We start from the raw sequence: 23,736 nt of genomic DNA on the forward strand, positions 1-23,736 counted from the left end.
TAGGCGCCTTGGCACAGCATCCAGCTAAACCCTGCCATCCACATGTTGGCAGAAGTTCAGTAAGTGTGCACACTCACAGAGCTGACTGGTTATCAATCTATGGTGAACAGATGGTTTGAAATGCTCAGATATATATACACGTTTCAAGGTATTTTATGATGGCAATACAGTATTTTCAACAGACCTACTTGTCTTTTCAACAAATTCTGCCATGGGCAGAGAGAACAAAGTGCAGTTTTATAATGTTATTCTACTCATTTTGTCATGAGTCTTGAAATGTTGATGCAGGGAGTCAGGAAGCAGGTGAGGAGTTTAATATAAACAAACACGTAACAATACAAAACCAAGGAATACATCTGAACATGGAAACAGAGACAATACCACCTGATGGGAAATAACAACTGAGTGCTGTATATAGGGGGAGTAATCAAGGAAGTGATAAGGTCAAGGTGTGCCTGATGACGAGGCACAGGTGTGCGTAATGAAGGGTTGCCAAAACCAGTGGTTAGTGAACCAGCGACGTGGAACGCCAGAGGGGAGGAGCAGACGTGACAAGTCTGAGAGAAAATGTTGCCATTTTAAAGCTAATTTCCTACAATTCTACACATTTTTCCATGGGGCAGGCAGAAAATGTTCCTGTTTTATAGCTCCTCTCATGCTATTCTTCATATTTTCCTATGAGGATGAGAGAAAAGGTTGCAGTTTTAATACTTATTTCCAACTACTCTTCACATTTTGCCATGAAACTGAGAGAAAACGATGCAGCTTTTAAGTAACTGTCCAGTGAAAATCTAACTTTTAAATGTTTGTCTTCTGGTAACTCATACACAAATACTCGCATTTGTGGTCAAAGCATAAATTGGAGAGAAAAACACTTCATCCTCTATGAGGAAATAGCAAGCATTGTTTAAATGGTCTGTTTGAGATATAAGTTTGAGATGCGGTTTTTAATGTCATCCTCCTGAGGAGGATGAGCTGGCCAATCAATGTTCTACTCACATTCATATTTTTTTATGACCGTTATACACCCACACCATTCTGTTGTTGGGGTAACACCCACACCATTCCAACACAGAAAATATGCTTTTAAACATACTTAATTCAAAACATTTGGAAGGAAAACTATTTCACTCATATTGTAACTAATTATAGGACATATTTCACAGAAATCTGGAAACACTGGACAGTTACTTCAAAGGTTGACTTTGGGCAAAACGCAAAAAAATTGCTTTAAACTTTATAACCGATCAATGCACCATCCTACCATTTATTTTATTTATTTACATGTTGGGGGGTTCTAACCACCAACCCCCTCTTCGGAGGATAAAAATAAACTATGTCACTTTCTTACTTTTTTACAGTAGTTACATAGCAAGAATAAATGAATTTTACGTTTTATATACAGTACGAGTCAAAGTTTGGACACACCTACTCATTCAAGGGTTTTTCTTAATTTGGACTATTTTCTACATTGTAGAATAATAGTGAAGACATCAAAACTATAAAATAACACATATGGAATCATGTAGTAACCAAAAAGTGCTAAACAAATATATTTTAGATTTTAGATTCTTGAAAGTAGCCACCCTTTGCACACTCTTGGCATTCTCTCAACCAGCTTCATGGGGAATGCTTTTCCAACAGTCTTCAAGGAGCACTTGTTGGCTGCTTTTCCTTCACTCTGCAGTCCACATACAAAACCATCTCATTTGGTTTGAGGTCAGGTGATTGTGGAAGCCAGGTCATCTGATGCAGCACTCCATCACTCTCCTTCTTGGTCAAATAGCCCTAACACAGCCTGGAGGTGAGTTGAGTCGTTGTCCTGTTGAAAAGCAAATGATACTCCCATACTCCCACTAAGTGCAAACCAGATGGGATGGCATATCGCTGTGGTAGCCATGATGGTTAAGGGTGCCTTGAGTTCTAAAAATATCACTGACAGTGTCACCAGGAAAGCACCCTCACACCATCACACCTCCTCCTCCATGCTTCACAGTGTGAACCACACATGCAGAGATTCACCTACTCTGCGTCTCACAAAGACAAGTCAGTTAGAACCAAATATCTCAAATTTAGACTCATTAGACCAAAGGACAGATTTCCACCGGTCTAATGTCCATTGCTAGTGTTTCTTGGCCCAAGCAACTCTTCTTCTTAATGGTGTCCTTTCGTGGTGGTTTCTTTGCAGCAATACAACCATGGAGGCCTGATTCACGCAGTCTCATCTGAACAGTTGATGTTGAAATGTGTCTGTTACTTGAACTCTGTGAAGCATTTGTTTGAGCTGCAATTTCTGAGGATGTTAACTCTAATGATCTTATCCTCTGCAGCAGAGGTAACTCTGTGGCAGTCCTCACGAGAGCCAGTTTCATCATAGCGCTTGATGGTTTTTGCAACTGCACTTGAAGAAACTTTCAAAGTTCTTGAAATGTTCCGGATTGACTGACCTTCATGTCTTAAAGTAATGATGGACTGTCATTTCTCTTTGCTTATTTGAGCTGTTCTTGCCATAATATGGACTTGGTCTTACCCAAATAGGGCTATCTTCTGTATACCACCTCTACCTTGTCACAACACATCTGATTGGCTCAAAAGGATTAAGCAGGAAAGAAATCCCACAAATGAACTTTTAACAAGGCACACTTGTTAATTTAAATGCTTTCCAGGTGACTACCTCATGAAGCTGGTTGAAAGAATGCCAACTGTGTGCAAAGCTGTCATCAAAGCAAAGGGTGGCTAATTTGAAGAATCTAAAATATAATGTTTAATACTTTTTTGGTTACTACATGAGGGGCTCTACTGTGATTTTTGCTTATTCATCCTGAAACTTTCACTTATAATTGGCGATTATGGGGCCAACGTGTGGTTTCTCTCTGGGAAACATCGTTCTGGTCTTCCTGCTGTTGTGTGAAGGTAAGGATCAACCTCAATTAGCCTCTGTGTTATTTCATAGTTTTGATGTCTTCACTATTATTCTACAATGTATAAAATAGTAAAAACAAAGAAAAACCCTTGAATGAGGAGGTGTGTTCAAACTTTTGACTGGTACTGCACATATAACGTATATATAACTTATATATATATATATATATTCATATATATTTTTTTTGGGGGGGGGGCAGTGGACCTTTTCTGAATATTGGGGAGGAGACATATCCCCCCACCCCGGTGGCAATTTCGCCTATGCCGGAGATGGTATTGGTTTATGCTGCTCTGGCTGAACGAGAAAATACATCGCAGCATATTAGCTTGATTTGAACCTCCCCCTGCTACAGCCGGCAAGCAGCAAAAGCTGCAGAGACCAGCCTATCAATGGGACAGGGACGCGGTCAGTGAGTGAGGACTTCATTGTTTGCCCGGAGGAGCTGCGTGCGGGAAAAATGATTATTTAATCTGGTTTATCCATAAGGTCTCTACGTGTGATTTTTGCTTATTCATCCTGAAACTTTCACTTATGATTGGCGATTATGGGGCCAACGTGTGGTTTCTCTCTGGGAAACATCGTTCTGGTCCTCCTGCTGTTGTGTGAAGGTAAGGGTCAACCTCAATTAGCCTCTATCGCATTTCATGGTTTTCTGGAAGTAAAGTTGAAATCTAAATAACCATATCTGAATGAGTAACATAGCCTAGTTTGCATGTATCAACATGTAGTTTACACCTGTTATTACTAAAATGAGTTTCACTTTACAGAATAGGTGGATTTATTGTTTTTCCAGATGAAATCAATTGGAAATGTACGTAGTCAACCGAAACGTTATTGTCGCGGTGTATTCTATGAATAACCGTGCGTAAACGTGCGAAAACGCGTTTTGAGGCTGAAAGTTTAACTATAGGGACGCAAACAAACCTGTTCTAGGTGTGGTGTAGCCTATCATTGTTTGTCCTCTCCCCAGCATCAATTCTCATGGCATCTTTTTTGAGTTAATGGTCCAGATGATACACGAATGGCAATTCGACTAAATGTGCACAAAATTCTAAATATTTGTTCTGCTAATTCAAATACAGGACGCTAGTTCCTAAAACATTACAAAGTTGTGAGGTCCTATGACTTAATACTCAAAGCAAATCCAGATAGCATATTTATGGACTAAAACGAATATTCAATTTGGTTAGTTTGGGGATTTGAATGGAATTCAGTCAGTAAGTAGCCTATTTATAACAGTAAATTGTTATAAGATGCTATAGAAATGCTGCTGGCATACAGTATCCTTTAGTTTAGATCGTGATATGCATGGCATGGTACATGGTCTCTGTTAGTATAATGCATACAGCTATATATCATAATAGTATAATCCCATTCACAATCCCATTGCCCAACTGTACTAACACTCTCCCCAACCAGACTATATTTATAGTCTATGGCTCAAGGTTTTGTAAATCGCAGTGTGTGGCCAGGTCTCTAAACGGAATGGTAGTTCAAAGGAAGACCATTGTGTAGAAGTAGGCCTTTTGATTGAATGAAAAATATATTTCTAATAATTTAGAGCACATAAAATGGAAGGGGGCGGTAGGATATCAGCAATATGAGACAGGATAACCAGTTTTAGCTCTATTTAATTTACTTTTGAGAGAAATTAATACATGTGCTACGATATCTCCCTTTGGAGAGTTGAGTATGATAATTAATTAAATACTTTAAGTTGTCATAGTTGTGTAAATGTTGTTTGGTTATTTTTCATGGTGGCAGCAGTAGGCATCTAGTAACGCTCTTTACGTAATTTACCACTCTGCCTTTATGTTGTTTTCAGTCCGCAGGGGATATCTGTGAGGTAAACTCGCAATAAGCCACGCCCAAATGGTTTTGAGGGCCTGGAGTAACGATAAGTGGCGTATATGACCGATTGGAGTGTCATAAAATGTGCAGATTGTAACAGAAATGGCCCTATAGACTCAATTGTTTTGAACCAACGTCACCACGATTTTTAGGCCAATGAAATGATGTGTTGTTTATCAAGTTGAGTAGGCCTAAACTAGATTTCGAGAGTCATTTATCAGTTATTTTGTACGCCCTAGTCCTAATTACAGAGGCGCTGAAAACACCATCCAATGCTACGCGCGCATTGGTTGGATTCTAGACATTGCCAGGCTATCAGAACAAAGGCCGGTACCGGTCTGACGGCAGGTGTGCGGCAAGTGCTCCCGTCTCTGGGTAAACAGTACATTATTGGTTTCCGAATAGAGAATATAGACAGTTAAACAACTGAATCCCACAATTCTAATAGCAAATTATGCCTAAAACCCAAACTGAAGACAGGGCAGGAAAATATATTTTTTTCATGATGGGGTTTTTCTTTCAAATGCATGGTTGGTCAATGGCTTGGATATGCCTCTCTCTGGTGGTCACAACAATAAGGTGAGGTGAGGCCCTTAATTAAGAGAGCATGATTGTAACTTGGCAAACAGTGGAGAGATGGAACTACAATGTCTTTTGACTGAGTTTGACTGTATTTATTTGTAATGTAACCCCTGAAATAGGCCTTTATCCAACTTGTAAATTAGATGACATTTTATACAGGTAGAAAGTTATCTTTCAAATGCAGATAGCAACTATTTCAGATCATAATGAAATAAAGACAATTCAACAATTAACTAGCCACAGCAATAACAATAGCTTTAATTGAAAATTAATATATTTATATAACTTCTTTTGATCAATGCATCTGTACAGGGACTCTGCTTTAAAGGTGCAATATGTAGAAATCTCTGCCATTTCCTGTTAGCTACATTTCTAATAGTTTGCTTAATTTTAGATTGTGACAAAACAAGCAATGTATAGAAAACCATTGTACTTTCGAAACCACTGAAATATCTTTTCAATAACCAAAAATATTGTATTTTCAGCTGTTTGAAGCCGTTCTGCAAAATGGAAAATAAAAGACGAAAAAACTCAACTTAGGAACAGGAAGCAGAGAAATAGTGGACATAGAATCGACCTAACACTTCTTGAACATGCTTCCAATGAGAATGACAGAGCTATAACTCACATTTCTATGTGAATTTGGTCAGGTCACCCAAAAAGTTACATATTGCAGCTTTAAATCAAGAGCCATTGAAGAGTTTAATAGTTTGACATTAAACAGTTATGTTCTTATTTTTGTAATGATACCCTGGACAATATGGCCGCCCCAAGTAACCAATTACTGCTAATCTACATGCATGTTTTCAGCTTATTAAATCAAACAAAGGAAACTGGCGATCAGTGCTGCTGTAATGGCTATCAGTGTGTTGAAATGGTGGCTGGTTGGAGAGTTTGTGCACACACGTACACAGGAGGTGTGCAGGAGAAGCCTGTTCGAAATAAAAAAAAATTTAACACAAGTTACGTGGTTTGAAGAAGGTTAAAATAGTATTTCTATTCCGTCACTGGCAGAAAAAAAACCATTTCTCTTTGTTCATATGTATATTTCCATGTGCGTTAGGAAAGCAGTCAATGTACAGGTTGCCGAAAGATCAACACTATTTGATTTATCATGGTTGTGGTCATATAATATATAATTCAGATCAACTGACTAATTTCCATGTGTCACGATCTTGGAAATGAGAGGACCAAGGCGCAGCGTGAGTATAGTTCCACATATTTATTGAAGTGAAACTAACAAACAAAATAACCAAACTTACAAAGACCGTGAGGACATAGTGCCCAAACACACTAACAAACAATCAATATCCCACAAAACCCAGGTGGGGAAATAGCTACCTAAATATGATCCCCAATCAGAGGCAATGATAAACAGCTACCTCTCATATTAGCACCAACATAGAAATAGATATACTAGATCACCCCCTAGTCACGCCCTGACCTACTACACCATAGAGAACCAAGGGCTCTCTATGGTCAGGATGTGACAGTACCCCCCCGCAAAGGTGCGGACTCCGGCCGCAAAACCTGAAACCAAATGGGTAGGGTAGTCTGTGGTGGCTCCAGGGGGGGAATTCGTGTCGTTGGTGGCTCCAGTGCAGGTCGTAGCCCCCCATCCAGACCCCGGATCCGTCAATCGCGCCGGGCTGAACGCCGTGCCTGGACGCCGTGCCTGGACTGGGCATCGGCGCAGAGGAAGGCTCCCGCTATGGAGCGGGACTGGACGCCGTGCCTGGACTGGCCACCGGCACAGAGGAAGGCTCCCGCCATGGAGCGGGACTGGACGCCGTGCCTGGACTGGCCACCGGCGCAGAGGAAGGCTCCCTCCCTGGAGCTGGACTGGACGCCGTGCCTGGACTGGCCACCGGCGCAGAGGAAGGCTCCCTCCCTGGAGCTGGACTGGACGTCGTGCCTGGACTGGGCACCGGCGCAGAGGAAGGCTCCTGCCCTGGAGCTGGACCGTGAACCGTCGCCGGAGGCTCCAGACCGTGAACCGTCGCCGGAAGCTCCGGACCTTGAACCGTCGCCAAAAGCTCTGGACTGTGGATGCGCACTGGAGGACTAGTGTGTGGAGCCGGTACAGGTGGCACCGAACTGGTTACACGCACTTCAGGGCGAGTGCGAGGAGCAGGCACAGGACATACTGGACTGGGGAGGAGCACTGGAGGCCTGATGCGTGGGGCCGGCACCGGACTGGTGACACGCACTGTGGGCGAGTGCGGAGAGCTGGCACAGGATGTATTGGATTGGGGAGGTGCACTGGAGGCTTGATGCGTGGGGCCGGCACAGGTTGCACCGGAATGGTGACGCTCTTCAGGGCGAGTGAGGAGAGCTGGCACAGGACGTATCGGACTGGGGAGGCGCACTGGAGATCTTGTGCGTGGAGCCGGCACAGGTGGCACTGGACTGGTGACACGCACTTCAGGGCGAGTGCGGGAAGCTGGCACAGGACGTACCGGACTGGAAAGGCGCACTGGAGACCAGATGTGTGAAACTGGTGCAGATGGCACCGGACTCTTCAGCACTCCTGTGCTGCAGCATTCTCATCGCTACCACCTCTCTCCGGAATCTTTCATCAAATTCCTCCTCCGATTCCCAAACAGGTTCTTTCACTCTCCGCTGCTTGACCGCCAGCTCCATGTTCCCCCCAACAAAATCTTGGGGTTTCCGTGGCCATGGTCCCCAGCGTCTTCGCTGCCCTTCCATGCTCCTTGGCGACTCCAGCCAAGGAAGGGTCTCGTGTCCTCTCAAGTCCAAAACTCCCTTACCTCATTTTCACACTGCTTGGTCCTTTGTTGGTGGGATATTCTGTCACGGTCTTTGAAATGAGCAGACCAAGGTGCAGCGTGAGTATAGTTCCACATATTTATTTAAGTGAAACTAACAAACAAAATAACCAAACTTACAAAGACCGTGAGGACATAGTGCCCAAACACACTAACAAACAATCAATATCCCACAAAACACAGGTGGGGAAATAGCTACCTAAATATGACCCCCAATCAGAGGCAACGATAAACAGCTACCTATTATTGGGAACCATATTAGCACCAACATAGAAATAGATATACTAGATCACCCCCTAGTCACGCCCTGACCTACTACACCAAAGAGAACCAAGGGCTCTCTATGGTCAGGGCGTGACACCATGTTTGCTAGCATTACTGTGTTCTCTCTCTTGTGTACACTTAGCTACCAGAAAGCCTATTAAATGTGTTATTCTTCTCAATTAAAAAATGTACTGTATTTCCTGAACAAACAGCTCCTATACTATGCGAAATATGATATACCCAGATATAATTTCAAATGTTTTCAAGTTCAAGTTACCAAGATCAGCAAAATTGAGAATGTTGGAGCTTCATCTTTAATGAAAGCCAGGAAGTGCAAAGTGATCTGGAGAATTGCCAAACCCTTTCCATATCGTCCTGAGACCCAGATATTAATTTTTGTCCTCTCTCGTGGTCCATATCTCTGAGTTCATGCAAGCTAGTGTATTAAATCCTGTTGTCCCTTTGAGAGGACATTCTGGGCTTTTCAATGATATCACATGTGGGGATGTGACCTTGACAACTTTATCTTCCTGGTTATTACAAATGAATGCAAATTTTCGGGTAATTTGAAAAGAAGTGTGTGTAATTGTTAATTATAATTTTTGTGAGTTTAATATTCATATGGTTTCTAGGAAGTGAATAATATATATATTTTTTTACATTAAATAAGAACTTATCAAGAAATGTCTTACTGTACTCATTGACTGTAATGTAATTGTTTTCCTATTAACGTCCGAATGACCACTACAGAGGACAATTTTGCACTTACAATAAAATATCAATATGTATTTTTAATATTTTTTTTATAACATGTTTTACTTTCACCCCAAACAATTATGTAAAACAATTATGTAAAGTGTCTCAGGAGGATAATTTGACAACAATTCTCTGGGAACTGAAGGTAGCCTGTTATGACCAAAGGGTCTCTGGGTCTGTCTCTCTCTCTCTCTTTCTCTCTCTCTCTCTCTCTCTCTCTCTCTCTCTCTCTCTCTCTCTCTCTCTCTCTCTCTCTCTCTCTCTCTCTCTCTCTCTCTCTCTATATATATATATATATATATATATATATATATATATATATATATTTACACATGTTTTCGGGAAAGGTGGATTGGGGGCAATTGTGCAGTATTTAGAAATCAGAATAAGAGTCTGGTAGCAGCGGTTGTGATGTGTGTGTAGCATGCCTTCAGAACGTTTTCACACCCTTTGACTTTTGCCACATATTGTTATGTTACAGCCTGAATTTAAAATGGATCACATTTATATGTGTTTGTCTCTGGCCTACACACAATACCCCAAAATGTCAAATTGGAATTATGTTCTTCAACATTTCTACAAATTAATTAAAAGTCAATAAGTAGTTGAGTCAATAAGTATTTGTTATGGCAAAGTTGCTTAACAACTGACACTGTTGGTATCAGACCTCATAGCATTTTTGTAATTTACAGATGCTCTTATAGAGAGTGGCTTACAGTAGTGAGTGCATACATTTTAATATTGTGTTTGTACTAGTTGCCCATGCGATTCAAACCCACAACACTAGCATTGCAAGTGCCATGCTCTACCAACTGAGCCACACAGGACAACATCGTCTGCCTGACGGTAAGGGAGTGAACAGCTCGTGGCTGGGGTGTGTGGGATCCTTGATGATGCTGCGGGTCTTCCTCGGGCACCGTTTTGAGTAGAGATGTCCCGGATGGGGGGGGAGCACGGTCCCAGTGATGTACTGGGCCGTCTTCACCACCCGCTGGAGGGTCTTGCATTTGTGGACAGTGCAATTCCCATACCAGGCCGTGATGCAACCAGTCAGGATGCTCTCGATGGTGCAGCGGTAGTATTTGGAGAGGAACTTGGGTGGCATGCCAAATTTCTTCAGCTGCCTTAGATAATAGAGACACTGTTGCGCCCTCATGAAAAGAGTGGTGGTGTTGTTGGTCCATGTCAAGTCCTCGGTGATGTGGACCCGAGGAACTTAAACTGCTGACTCTCTCAACTGAAGTCCCATTGATGTGGATCGAGGCATGTTCCCTCGTCTGCTTCCTGAAGTCAACAATCAACTCATTTGTTTTGCGGACGTTGCGGGAGAGGTTGTTGCTCCAACTTGATGATGGAGCTGGTGTAGTGCAAAGCCACGCTGTCGTGGGTGAACAGGGAGTACAGCAGAGCGCTGAGGACATACCCCTGGGGAGGCCCTGTGTTAAGAGCCAGTGTGGAGTAGGTTTTGTTGCCAATCCTCACAGCCTGTGGTCTGACCATCCGGAAGTCCAGGATCAAGTCACATGTGAGCACATGTGAAAGCAATGCATGAACACAACAGCAGCATGGACAACTAAGGTAGAAAAGCATCGATCTGTGGATCTGCTGTTCTGAAGGTATTACCCTTTTTGTCACCCTGGGATGACCTCTGACCCTTGTAACCCTAACCCAAGTGGTAGTGATCAGCCCCCTCCACCTCCCACAGGACATTTTGTTAGCAGCTGCTTAACCAGCCTCTCCTCCTTGCATTAGCGCCAGTATTTTCATCAGCATCCACCACTTTTGAGAAGGACCAGACCAATAAATCTAATTTGATACATGACACTATTTGATTTAGGCCCTTATTACATGATATGATTTAGTTAAGCTTGTGTCTTGGGTTCCTTATGCAGACATAAATGTTCTAAATGTTTCACTCTTGCTGTTTTCTTTTAGTATAATTGGAAAAACATGAAGTTATTTGCTGGAGTGTTACCCCATTTCTTTCTTTTTATTCCAGGCATAGCTTGGTTTATGTGTATTTTTCTTTGGTGAAAATCTACAGTACTGTACGTACACTAGGAGAAAAACACAAAACGTTCAATGTCAGTTCGCCACATCAACAAACGAGTTTGAGACGAAAGCTCAGCTGTGCTCTACTCTTGGGTCAGTAACGACTTTGCCCATAGGCAGTAGGTTGCATGTGTCATAGGAGTTGATACACTGTCCTCAATCTCAGTGTTAACACTGTTATTTCATCATATTTGCACATGGCGGCAACACACAATTTAGAGATGACCTAAATGTGATGTTCTATTGACATTTTTGGTTTGGCCATAGGAATTGTTTATAAGTATACATCATTTTTAAGGGGTGGCGGTGTTTTTCAGAATTCTCTGGAAGTCTCTTCCCGATAGCAGAAAATCTGAAGCTTCTGCACATGTGCAGGATTTTCTACTTTAAGCACAGTCTCCGCTCTACTTGTTCGGCTGCCCATAGAACAGGCTACTCCGTCGACTTTCAATGATGAATGGAGAATGGCACTTGTTTCAAAAATGGTATTACTTTCGGAACCGCAGCCTTTGTTTTTCTATAGACTTCAGCTTTAAGATGTGATCATCCTCATCATATTTACTGTATTAATATTGTGTAAGTGAACTGTTTTTGTCATGGGTAAAGTCATACAATTGGTCACCCAAAAACACCATAATGATTTAAATGTGCTTCTCTCTCGAAGACAGAGGTACTCATTGGATTATACATAATTGGTTTATTGCCATATGTCTACATTATGAGAAGCCAAGCCCAGTGTCTATGTATGTTTAAGGTAGTCTACTGCTACAACTACCTTTCCCTGCTCTGGCACTGTCTCTGATCCTTCAGAGAGTTACGGCTCACATTTCCAACCCATTGCACGGGCACAATCTAATTTGCTTTGGTTGAAGGACAAGAAGACATTGATTGAAATTGTGTCCTCGGGGCATTTAGTGCTCTTTTTTTCACATGGGTCTTGACAAGTTATTTTCCTCTGGTCGGTGATGCGTGCTGTGTTTAAACCAATCATTTACAACAATAAACACCACAAAGACTAAAGCTGGGTTCGTGTTAAGCCTCTTTCTCACCATCTCTTTGACAAGCCAGGTTAGAGATGGGTGTAGGAGTGGCTCAGCGCTGCGATGTCTTTGGCAGTGGCATTTTGACCCTTTGGACTAATAAGATTTTGTATTTGTTTGATGAAATTATGGATCTTCTCTTTATGTTCAGGGGAATTATGATTACATAAATGACATAGATAGCATGCCAACTCGATTGAATATGCAAGGCAAGCCTGCATGTAAGGCATTTTTTAAACAATGGTATGGAACACATTGACATATATTTTGACTTGTAAATATTTAGCAATATAATTGCCCCATAGAATTTCAACTGACTGTTATTTTCAAATACAACGTACCACTTAATATGACATATTAACAGGTATTTAATAGCCTGGTTGTCAAAATCAGTGACCCATCGATAAGGAAGTTGCTGTTGCTGTGACCAAGCAAGCATGAATCTTGAGAGGTGGTAAATTGTGAGAAAATGCCAAGTGGAGTCAGAGCAGTCATTGCTTATGATGTTGAAACAGACAATGCGGAGGCTACTATGCAGATATCAATAAAACAATCAATAAAACAATCAATAATCAATAAAACATGTATATTTTTATTTATTTTAGTCATTCAGCAGACACACTTATCCAGAATGACTTACAGTAGTGAGTGAATACATTTTCATACTTTTTTCGTACTCAGTCAATAAAATGTATTTATAAAGCCCTATTTTTCGTCAGCTGTTGTCACAAAGTGCTTATACAGTAACCCGGGCCTAGACCCCAAAGAGCAAGCAGAAGCAGAGGCACATTGGCCTGGAAGAACTCCACAGAAGGAACAAACCTGGAGGTTACTGTAACATAAGGTTATTATATGTAAAAAACAGCATAATGGCATAACAGTAGATTTTTGAAACAGGCTTTTCAACAGCCACAGTGGTGATACTGTATCTGGACGTTTCACGTAAGTGGCCTGATGATAATGAAGACATTACAATAGATGTTCTGCTGCATGATGTGTCCTCTGTTTACCTTCTAATGTCCTAGTCATTCCCAGAGGAATCCTTCAACTGAATTTGTAGTTGCAGCGAGGCTAGCTAATCCCTAAGGAGACGTTATATTAGATTTATTGATGACTTATGAACGTGGAACATTGCATTTCGGTTCTTGTAATCTTTGAGGCTAATTGGGCTACGTTATGAGGATAATTGGTTATTATATTACGATACAAGTTAATCTACCTGCATGTAGTTTATCTATGTGCGTCAAAGCAAAGAAATTGGCTAAAATAGTAAAATTTCCCCTTACCCCTCACTAACTCAATTTCTTATTAAATTGCAAAGCCATCACAGAGAGAGGCCACAGAAAGCAGTTCCAGAACACAATGGCATTTTTGCATATTTGGTCTACAGAAATCATGTATCCGTGCTTACTGTCCAGTACTGCCTCATGATGTGGTTATACTGCTTGTAATGGATGAATATGAATGAATGAATGAATGAATTAGCTCCATGGACAAAACAAATTCGGTCTCAAATTCAATCCAATATGCAGTAACTTGAACCCAAAACACTCATGGAACCAAAAACATCACTGTGTCTGTGTCATGCTCGTTCTCATGTGTATGAAATGATCACTTTACATTGTTATGGTTCTTGAATTGTTTCTCAGTTTGAGGGAGGCCTCTCCTTATCACTAGTATGTTGCTTCATAGTGAGATTTAGCTTATTTGTGTTTTTTGAAATGTTCAGTGGCATTGCTGTCTCAAATCATATAAAGTAAAATATTATCATTGTTCATTACTTTTGAATTGCACTCAAACATTTTTGGGGACCCAAAAATAAGTACTGTACTTCATCTGAAATGAAAACTGTTTTGATGAATGGTTATTTCCGCACACAACAAGCTGGACTCCACAGTATGATGAAACAATTCTGTATTTTGACAATGCAAACCAAAACCATTATAATCAATTATAACATTAATCAATTAAGTTATTGCATGATTTTTTTTTTTTTACTTTTACTGAATTGGATCTTGCATAGTCCTTAGTAATTATTCTCATTACTGTTTTATATTTGGAAACAGAGTGATCACGACAGCTTTCAGAGTCTTTATGACAGATTCATCTGAAATTTGAATTTGATTTATATTCTATCATTGTTGATTTCTATGCTTACTCTGCATGGAATGATGCGTTATACACAAGCAGATCTGTGAGCATGATGATTATGATCCATATGATTCTATTATAACAGACTTTCAGATTCCACAGTTTTAGTTTTGGTTAGGACAAAAATATACAGTGTATTGTATATAGTATGAGGCAAAGAGCCCTATTTCATGTCGTTGGAAATGGGTTGATTATGTTTCCACTTGCAACTACATGTATTCAATGCTTATGTATTCCTATTGGTTGGTTGAAATTACATATGTTTTGCCATTGGTGATGCTTGCAGATAGGGGGAGATCGCGAACGTCAATTTTTGCCAGTCTGATATTTCCATGCAAGCGGTAGGTCACGTTCTGAAATACTATTTTCTACTTTCATATTTACAATGTGTACGAGTTCAGTATGTATATTTGATGTGTATATATAGTAGGCTATGTGTACGGTACCTGTTAGCTTTGGGACACAACATCGATTTCTGGAGTCTGTGTATTGGTTGGACACCCTGAGTTGTGCATCATTCTATATATATATATATATATGCCATTTAGCCATTATGGTGGGTTGTGATGGAAAGAAAAAACTATAACACCCCAAAAAAGGTTTCCCGTCATATGTATAATCTCTAGGAACTGTACTTACCAGACATAATGTGAAATGTGTCCCTCGCTATCAAATTAACATCTGAATCCAACTTTTGTCCATATCGCACCATATTCCTATTGTGTAAGCAGTGAGTTAAGAACAAATTCTTACTTGCAATGACAGCCTACCCCAGCCAAACCACGCAGGGCCAATTGTGCGCTGCCCTATGGTACTTCCAATCACAGCCAGATGTGATACAGCCTGGATTTGAACCAGGTACTGTAGTGACACCTCTTGTACTGAGATGCAGTGCCTTAGACCGCTGCACCACTCAGGAGCCCACTGCCTAACTTGGTTAGTTATTTCCATTCTAACAGGCTAATGATGAATCTACAGCCATCAACATACTGTTGTCCTGCACATCTAATGTGCTTCCTTCTGTCAATCGTTGTGTACATACAGTATATTTATTGTATTTTGTACCATTTTTGTCAGTGTTATGTTTAACTACAAAATGCTCAGTCTGATAATTCTATGCAAACGACAAATCACACATCTACAGCCATCAATGTACTGTTTTTATTTTATTTAACTAGGCATGTCCGTTAAGAACAAATTCTTATTTACCCCAGCCAAACCCTAACCCGGACAACACTGGGCCAATTATGTGGCGCCCTACGGGACTCAAAATCATGGCTGGTTGGGATACAGCCTGGAGGCGAATCAGGGTCTGTAGTGATGCTTCTAGCACTGAGATGCAGTGCCTTTAGACCGCTGTGCCACTTGTCCTGTACCTCTAATGTGCTTTCTTGTGTCTGTCGTCAGAATAAACAACAATCAACTGGGATCGCTGGCTGGGCATTCCTTTCTTTAAAAACACAACATAAGATAGTTACGAAGTACGATCCCACATCTGGTGCCGAGATCTGTCTTCTTGTCTTCGTGGGACATCTGTTACACATGCAATGCTAAGCTTTTCTGTAGCTCATTAGTTAAAGTAATGAGCATTTTGATTAGTATTGCTATTGATTGGTACGCTGCCAGATGCTTGACTTTCCAATGGGTCATTTCTCGGGTACAGATTTATGAATTAATGTTGACCTTGGTAGAAAGGGCATGGGCTTTGCTCTTGTCACAGTCATACAACAAACATATTGCCCAGACTCAAGACCCCTGCTAGACCCACATATCTTCAGATCTGGATTCAAATAGTATTTTAAATCTTTCAAATACTTTAGCTGTGCTTCATTGAGCTTGCATGGCGCAATGGAACCAGTAGAATAGTCTAAAAACTGCCAACCCCTCCAATCTGGAATTCCAGGCAGGCTCAAGCAAATACTTAAAATACTGTTTGAACCCTGGTCTGCTTCTATTGTAGAGGCTATCCCCAAGGTCAGATCTCATCATCTGCACAGAGTTTGTGGAGAATTTTCAAACTGGGTGGTAGATGGAGCTCCCTGTGCTTGTGGTTTTGATCTCAGGCAGGTTAGTAAACATGCAGACATGTTTACAGATAATTTTTTGTCTTTTTATGTCCTTCAGACTGGATTATCTGTCATTGTCTTTGTCCTTCAATGGATTATTGTCTTTGTCTAGGCTTCGATTAAAGGAGGAGACAAGAGAGCCATTTCATTCATACCCATAGCATGTCATGGTTATGAAGTCAATATAAAGAAAAAGTTTACCATAATGATAGTGCGATTGTAGTGTTCTTAAAAACCTTTAAGTAATGGATGAAAATGAGAGAAAAAATAATTTCTAATTGATAATGCATAATGCTTTACATTTATGGTGTATTTGTTATGGTGTTTAGTTCTGTGCATTTACATGGGGTAACTCACCCCATCCAACACAAATGTATAGCACCCACCAGTTTCTGGGGGTTATGAGACCAAAGTGTTGTTTTCTAAAAGTCAGACCTTCTGGCCGTAAGTCCTAGCTATGCCTTTGAGCTGGAATCAATATGTCCATATTGCATCTCTGCGTTTGCAGTCATAATCCTTGTCGTGGTTATGAGAGGTCAAAGCAGTGAGCACATCTGCTGGAGTGACTGTGGCTAACATTGAATTTCTCTGGGTTTTTGATCATCACAGTGTAGCATTTAGGGGTCCCGAGTCACTCCAGTAGAAAACTGTCATGGTATCACTGAACAAAGAAACCTATTTGCTCCGAAGTGTGCTTGATGCATTCAATTAATTAGCTTTGATATAAACTGCTTACTTTTCTGTTGGCTTCCATCCTGGAAATAAATCGAACTTTGACTGATATAAACCAATTGAGTAGCCAGCATATGGTTCACCCACCATGGCCAGTCTCGGGCCACAGTCAGCCCTCACTACTGAATTCTGGTTTCACGATGATGTTGTTCCTTTGTGTAAACATCGCTCAAGCATTAAGGATCAGAATTTTTTAAAAGGATGTTCTAACACTTTATTTTGCAATGTTATCTACACCGTTATCATGTTCCTTATTGCCTTGGATTTCAGGGCAGGGTAACTGATTTAGTTGTTGGATCTGAAAAAGGGAAATGTCTCCCTCTGATGGTCATTGGATAATGCTTGGATTTGGATGCTGGATGCTGCAGGATGACACGTCACATTTCTTACTTATGCTGTCCACCTGAATGATATGATCAGTGGTACTTGTTTTCTTACTACTTGATATTTGAAGAATATACTTTATGATTATGTTGCTTTGCAAAAACTGGAACCTCTTCAATTTCTTAATCCATGACCGAATTCATGTCCAAATTCATGTCCAAATATTGTGGGTTCTACCTTTTTCAAGCACATCAAATGCTATGACTGGCTTTTATTTGAATTGATCCTTGTGTTGGATAACGTTCCCCACTAAACTTTGAGATGTGGAGTGAAATCTAGCCCTATAGCAGAATTGTATGAAGGGATATCCAGGCCAATATTCAAATGCTTTTGGGCAGAATTTGGCCAGGATTTTTCAGACAAGTGGACCACTTAGCACTGCTGTTTGTTTTTGTTTCAGCAAGACTTTTAATAAAGAGGGCTGTAGCTTGGCTGACTGTATCTCCATCCTTCAGGAAGACTGGCAACATTTTATCTATCAATCTGACCTCCTGTCATCCAAACACAGTGAAATTAAATTAATGTCTGAAACCAGAACCAAGGCCTCAACTGCACCAACAGAAATAGAAAAATCTAGTTTCGCTGTCTGCTAATGACATTAGTGCGTTCCCTAAATGACCACCCCCACCAACATGGGACAGGAACGCAACAGGAGATATAATTACAGGCCGAACACTCACATCTCCATTTTCCTGTAAAATATGCATAGCCTGCTATTGCGCTTTATAGATTAGCCAACATTGGCCCCAACCCCCCCTCTTGGCTGGCAGGTAATGATTTATGATTCATTTCTTCACGGTATCATGTTAGTCCCTGTAATTAACCTTCCCAAGGTGAAACCAAGGAGAAACGGAAACCACATCCTTATTAACCATGTGAGAAATTCATTAGACAAGCTGCGTGGGTGACATTTGAGACATCCTTTTCAATTTCCATTGACGTAGGAATAAAAGATATACAATATATGTATATCTCATTAGGTAGCTTAGTCTCATTAGGTAGCTTAAATACATGGATGTTATTTTCATTTGACATGTATAGTGGCATAATTTAAATAGGCCTATCAGGGAGGAGATGTCTGATAGTTGATAATGCAGGCACACCCTCAAATTAGGCAGTTAAAGAAAATGTCACAGCATTGCAAAATTCACTGACATGGTAGGTTTAAAGGCTACATTCAGAATATGTTTATCATGGTATGTTAGTATCAGGAAAGTGAGAAATAGCCTATTACATTGAGCATATGACAGCAGGGGTCACGGTATACTTCAACCCAACCAAAGCGAAACACTGTTCTGATAAATGTATCTATTGGCTCTTGGATTGTACAAAAACTGTTAAGTTACAGGTCTTGGGGCGACGCACAATTGGCCTAGTGTTGTCCGGTTTAGGGAGGGTTTGGCCGGTAGGGATATCCTTGTCTCATCGCACACTAGCGACTCCTGTGATGGGCCGGGCGCAGTACACTTTAACCAGGTCGCCAGGTGCACTGTGTTTCCTCCGACACATTGGTGCGGCTGGCTTCCGGGTTGGATGAGCGCTGTGCTAAGAAGCAGTGCAGCTTGGTTGGGTTGTGTTTCGGAGGACACATGACTTTCGACCTTCATCTCTCCCGAGCTGTACGGGGGTTGTAGCGATGAGACAAGATAGTAACTACTAACAATTGGATACCACGAAATTGGGGAGATTTTTTTTTTACAAAAACAAGTTACAGGTCTTGGCTGCCACTGACAAAGAATATCCCTAGAACACAAAAAAATCTGTGAAACCAGGCCTGGTATTCACAGCTGACTTTGAAAAGCCTTTCGATAAAGTACGACTGCAATTTATATATTTTATAATGGAGAATCTCTTATACAATGGGTTAAAGTTATGTAAAATAACCCTAGGTGTAAAATAGTAAATAATTTCTCACAAAGTATTAAACTGTCAAGAGGAGTAAAACAAGGTTGTCCACTATCGGCATATCTATTTATTATGGCCATCGAAATGCTAGCTATTAAAATCCGATCCAACAATAATATCAAGGGGATAGAAATCCAGGGCTTAAAAACAAAAGGTGTCTTTGTATGCTGATGATTCATGCTTTCTTTTAAATCCACAACTTGGATCCCTCCACAGCCTCATAGAAGATCTAGATCATTTAAAAATATAAATATACTAATTGATCATTTAAAAAAAAATGTTAGGGAAAAAAATATATAAAAAGGGTATAATCTTTGTAAATCATATCATAAATAGGACTGGTGGAATTATGTCAAACATGCAGTTTACAAAAATACATGCAAATGTATGCTCTATCCAAATTACAACCAACTAATTGCAGCATAACTGCAAAAATGGAAGAGGCAAGTGGAAGTGAGAGAAAGTAAGGAACTTGTCTGTTGGCCCTGCATTAAAGACCGGAATTGGTTAAAGAAAATCATGATCAATAAAAAAGTATGCCAGTTTAATTTAAGGACCAAACAATTGACTGCCGTGCAATACAGATTGCAAAATAGTTGGGAAGAGATTTTCAATGTACCGATTCCATGGCACATGGTTTACACGAAACGACACCGGATTTAAAACATATAATTTGTCTATGTAAATTATTATACAAACTTATTGCAACCAGTAGAATGTTACATATATGGGGGATACAACCATCCCAGCTCTGCAGATTTTGCTGCAAAGAGACAGAATCATTACATCATTTGTTTTGGTACGGTCCATATGTAGCATGTTTTTGGTTGCAGGTTCAGGAATGGCTGAATAATTGCAACATTTACCTGGAGCTAACTCTGCAAATAGCACTGCTGGCTGATTTGAAAAGTCTTAGTCAATCAATAAATAATACTTTTAGAAATAAAATGTATCTTTCATTTACAATCTGTAGAAACAATGAGAATAAAACAGATTCTGAATTTTTGTGAAACATCACAGAACAGTTGAAAATAGAAATCAAAACTGGATGGTCTTCGGAGATAGATGAGATGGGTTAAGGGTAGCTGAAGGATGGGACTAAAAACAAACAAAACATAACTAATGTAAAATATACTGTTTCCGTAAAATGCATATAGTATGTATAAACTGGAAGTAGAAGCCTAAGTGTTGTTGTCCATTTGTTTAAAATAATATATATATGTACAGTACCAGTCAAACGTTTGGACACGCCTACTAATTCAAGGGTTTTTCTTTATTTTTACTATTTTCTACCTTGAAGAATAACAGCGAAGATATCAAAACTACGAAATAACAGAAATGGAATCATGTAGTAACTAAAAACAAATGTTAAACAAATCAAAATATATTTTATATTTGAGATTCTCTTGGCATTCTTTCAACCAGCTTCATGAGGTAGTCACCTGGAATGCATTTCAATTAACAGGTGTGCCAATCGCCAATCATAAGTGAACTTTTCAGGATGAATAAGCAAAAATCACAGTAGAGCCCCTCATGTAGGAACCAAAAAAGTATTAAACATTATATTTTAGATTCTTCAAAATAGCCACCATTTGCCTTGATGACAGCTTTGCACACAGTTGGCATTATTTTAACCATCTTCATGAGGTAGTCACCTGGAATGTATTTCAATGAACATGTGTGCCTTGTTAATTGTGGAATTTCTTTCCTGCTTAATGCATCTGAGCCATGAACAGCTCAAATAAGCAAAGAGAAACGACAGAACATCACATGAATGTCAGTCAATCCGGAAAATTTCAAGAACTTTTGAAAGCTTCTTCAAGTGCAGTCGCAAAAACCATCAAGTGCTATGATGAAACTGGCTCTCATGAGGACCACCACAGGAAAGGAAGTAAGATAAGTTCATTAGAGAGTTACCAGCCTCAGATTGCAGTCCAAATAAATGCTTCACAGAGTTCAAGTAATAGACACATCTCAACATCAACTGTTCAGAGGAGACTGTGTAAATCAGGCCTTTATGGTCAAATTGCTGCAAAGAAACCACTACTAAAGGACACCAATAAAAATAAGAGACTTGCTTGGGCCAAGAAACACGACCAATGGACATTACATTTAAGAATTTTGGTTCCAACCTCTGTGTCTTTGTGAGACGCAGAGTAGGTGAATGGATGATCTCCGCATGTGTGGTTCCCACCGTGAAGATAGGAAGAGGAGGTGTGATGGTGTGGGGGTGCTTTGCTGGTGACACTGTCTGTGAATTATTTAGAATTCAAAGCACACTTAACCAGCATGGATACCACAGCATTCTGCAGTGATAAGCCATCCTATCTGGTTTGTGCTTAGTGGGACTATAATTCCTTTTTCAAGAGGACAATGACCCAAAACACATCCCCAGGCTGTGTAAGGGCTATTTGACCAAGAAGGAGAGTGATGGAGTGCTGCATGAAATGACCTGGCCTCCACAATCACTCAACCTCAACCCAATTGAGATGATTTTGGATGAGCTGGACCTCAGAGTGAAGGAAAAGCAGCCAACAAGTGCTCATCATATGTGGGAACTCCTTCAAGACTGTTGGAAAATCATTCCTCGTGAAGCTGGTTGAGAGAATGCCAAGAGTGTGCAAAGCTATCAACAAGGCCAAGGGTGGTTACTTTCAAGAATATCAAATGTAAAATATACTTGTTTAACACTTTTTTAGTTACAACATGATTCCATATGTGTTATTTCATAGTTTTGATGTCTCCACTATTATTCTTCAATGTAGAAAATAGTAAAAAATTAAGAAAAACCCTTGAATGAGTAGGTGTGTCCAAACGTTTTACTCGTACTGTATATTTACCCAAAAAAATATATGGGGGACTGGAAATGATCCCGACAATTACATTGATAGAAACTACAATCTATATTAAAGCTGATCGACCCTCTAAACAAGATAAAAACAATTACAAAAATATCCCTGTCTGTTTTTGCCAACACTGTTTATTTGTTTTTTTTCTGCAATCGATACACCAGTTTATAAATGTTCAATTGTTGGTGACAAAAACAAAAATGAACAAAAGGTCATGCCAAAACAAAAAGATATTCAAACAAACGCAGGATGACCTCATCGAGCATTCCATGCACTCTCAACATCTGCCCCAGTTGCTGCTGCCCTCTAGAGATGAGATATGGAAGTGTGCTGTCTGCCTCTGTGCGCCTAAGCTCGAGCTACCTCTATTCCTAACACATGGTATTTCTTTCTTTTCGCAGGGTCAGTTGGGCTCTACTTCCCCCAGAATCAGTACAAGGAGACTGTGTATGTTGGGCAGTATGCAGGCACACCCGTGCTCCAGGTTCACGCCATGGTGGAGAGCGACTCTCAACAACCCCACTTCTACCTGTGGTGGAACACCCCCCTGAAGCCTCCAACCTATGCCCCGTGGTTCCACCTGGATGAGACCACAGGGATACTCTCCATGAATAAGACCCTGGAGTGGAGTGACTTTGACTCTCGATGTGAGTTAAACAGAGACAGAAATATGTATTCTTTCCACATTGTTTATGGGATATTTAATGAAGTTGACTGTGCAGTCTATTTACTTTGCATATACCAATTGTCAATTGTCCATTGAACACAACACTCCAACATGTTTCCAATATACAGGTATATTTAATATTATAAAATGTGTGTGGGGAAATTATTTAAGTTGCTCAGCTTGCACGCTTTGTGCATACCAATAATGTTGAGCTTCACAGTGATACGTCATGTTCAGGGATCTGCTTTCAGAATCAGGACGGTAATGTAATTGCATAATAGCCCAGAAAGTGCCCAGTCATCAAGAACAAAATGCACTGTGGGAGATTAAAATGGGGGCCTTTGTTTCTGCTTTGGTTCTCTTGCTGATCAGATAAGCTTTGGATACTGCCGCTGACTGTCAAGGCGGCGACCAGACCCGTCAAGAGTTTCCTCCATGGCCTCCCTACCGTACGGGTCATCCTGACCTTCATCAATGACACAGTGCCACCGTGTGGCCAGACCAGACCAGAGATGGAGAATATGTGTTTCCCTGACAAGGACCTGAACTCCCACATTAAAGAGAACAGGTTCCCCGGGGCCATCCGCCAGCTCAGACAGCTCACCAGGTTAAATGTCTGCCCCAACTACACCATCTCCTACAGTGTGGAATCAGGTTAGTCATGCTACACTTCATCCACCCACACTATGTCTGTGCTTGATATTATGAGAAACATCAGACTCTTG

The 23,736-nt window shown here is 40.5% G+C and overlaps 1 protein-coding gene across 1 annotated transcript in view; it reads left to right on the forward strand.

Moving 5' to 3' along the window:
- Nucleotides 1-3,266: 3,266 nt before the first annotated feature.
- Nucleotides 3,267-23,736, forward strand: part of LOC118402076 (proto-oncogene tyrosine-protein kinase receptor Ret-like) — a 30,260-nt gene continuing 9,790 nt past the window's right edge. Inside the window, exons 1-3 of the mRNA XM_035799951.2 lie at nt 3,267-3,531; nt 22,746-22,991; nt 23,384-23,665. Of these exons, the coding sequence (XP_035655844.1) occupies nt 3,468-3,531; nt 22,746-22,991; nt 23,384-23,665 (592 nt within the window). The 5' untranslated portion in view covers nt 3,267-3,467. The remainder of the gene's footprint in view (nt 3,532-22,745; nt 22,992-23,383; nt 23,666-23,736) is intronic.

Source organism: Oncorhynchus keta, chromosome 2, assembly GCF_023373465.1.
Source record: "Oncorhynchus keta strain PuntledgeMale-10-30-2019 chromosome 2, Oket_V2, whole genome shotgun sequence".
NCBI classification, from domain to species: domain Eukaryota; kingdom Metazoa; phylum Chordata; class Actinopteri; order Salmoniformes; family Salmonidae; genus Oncorhynchus; species Oncorhynchus keta.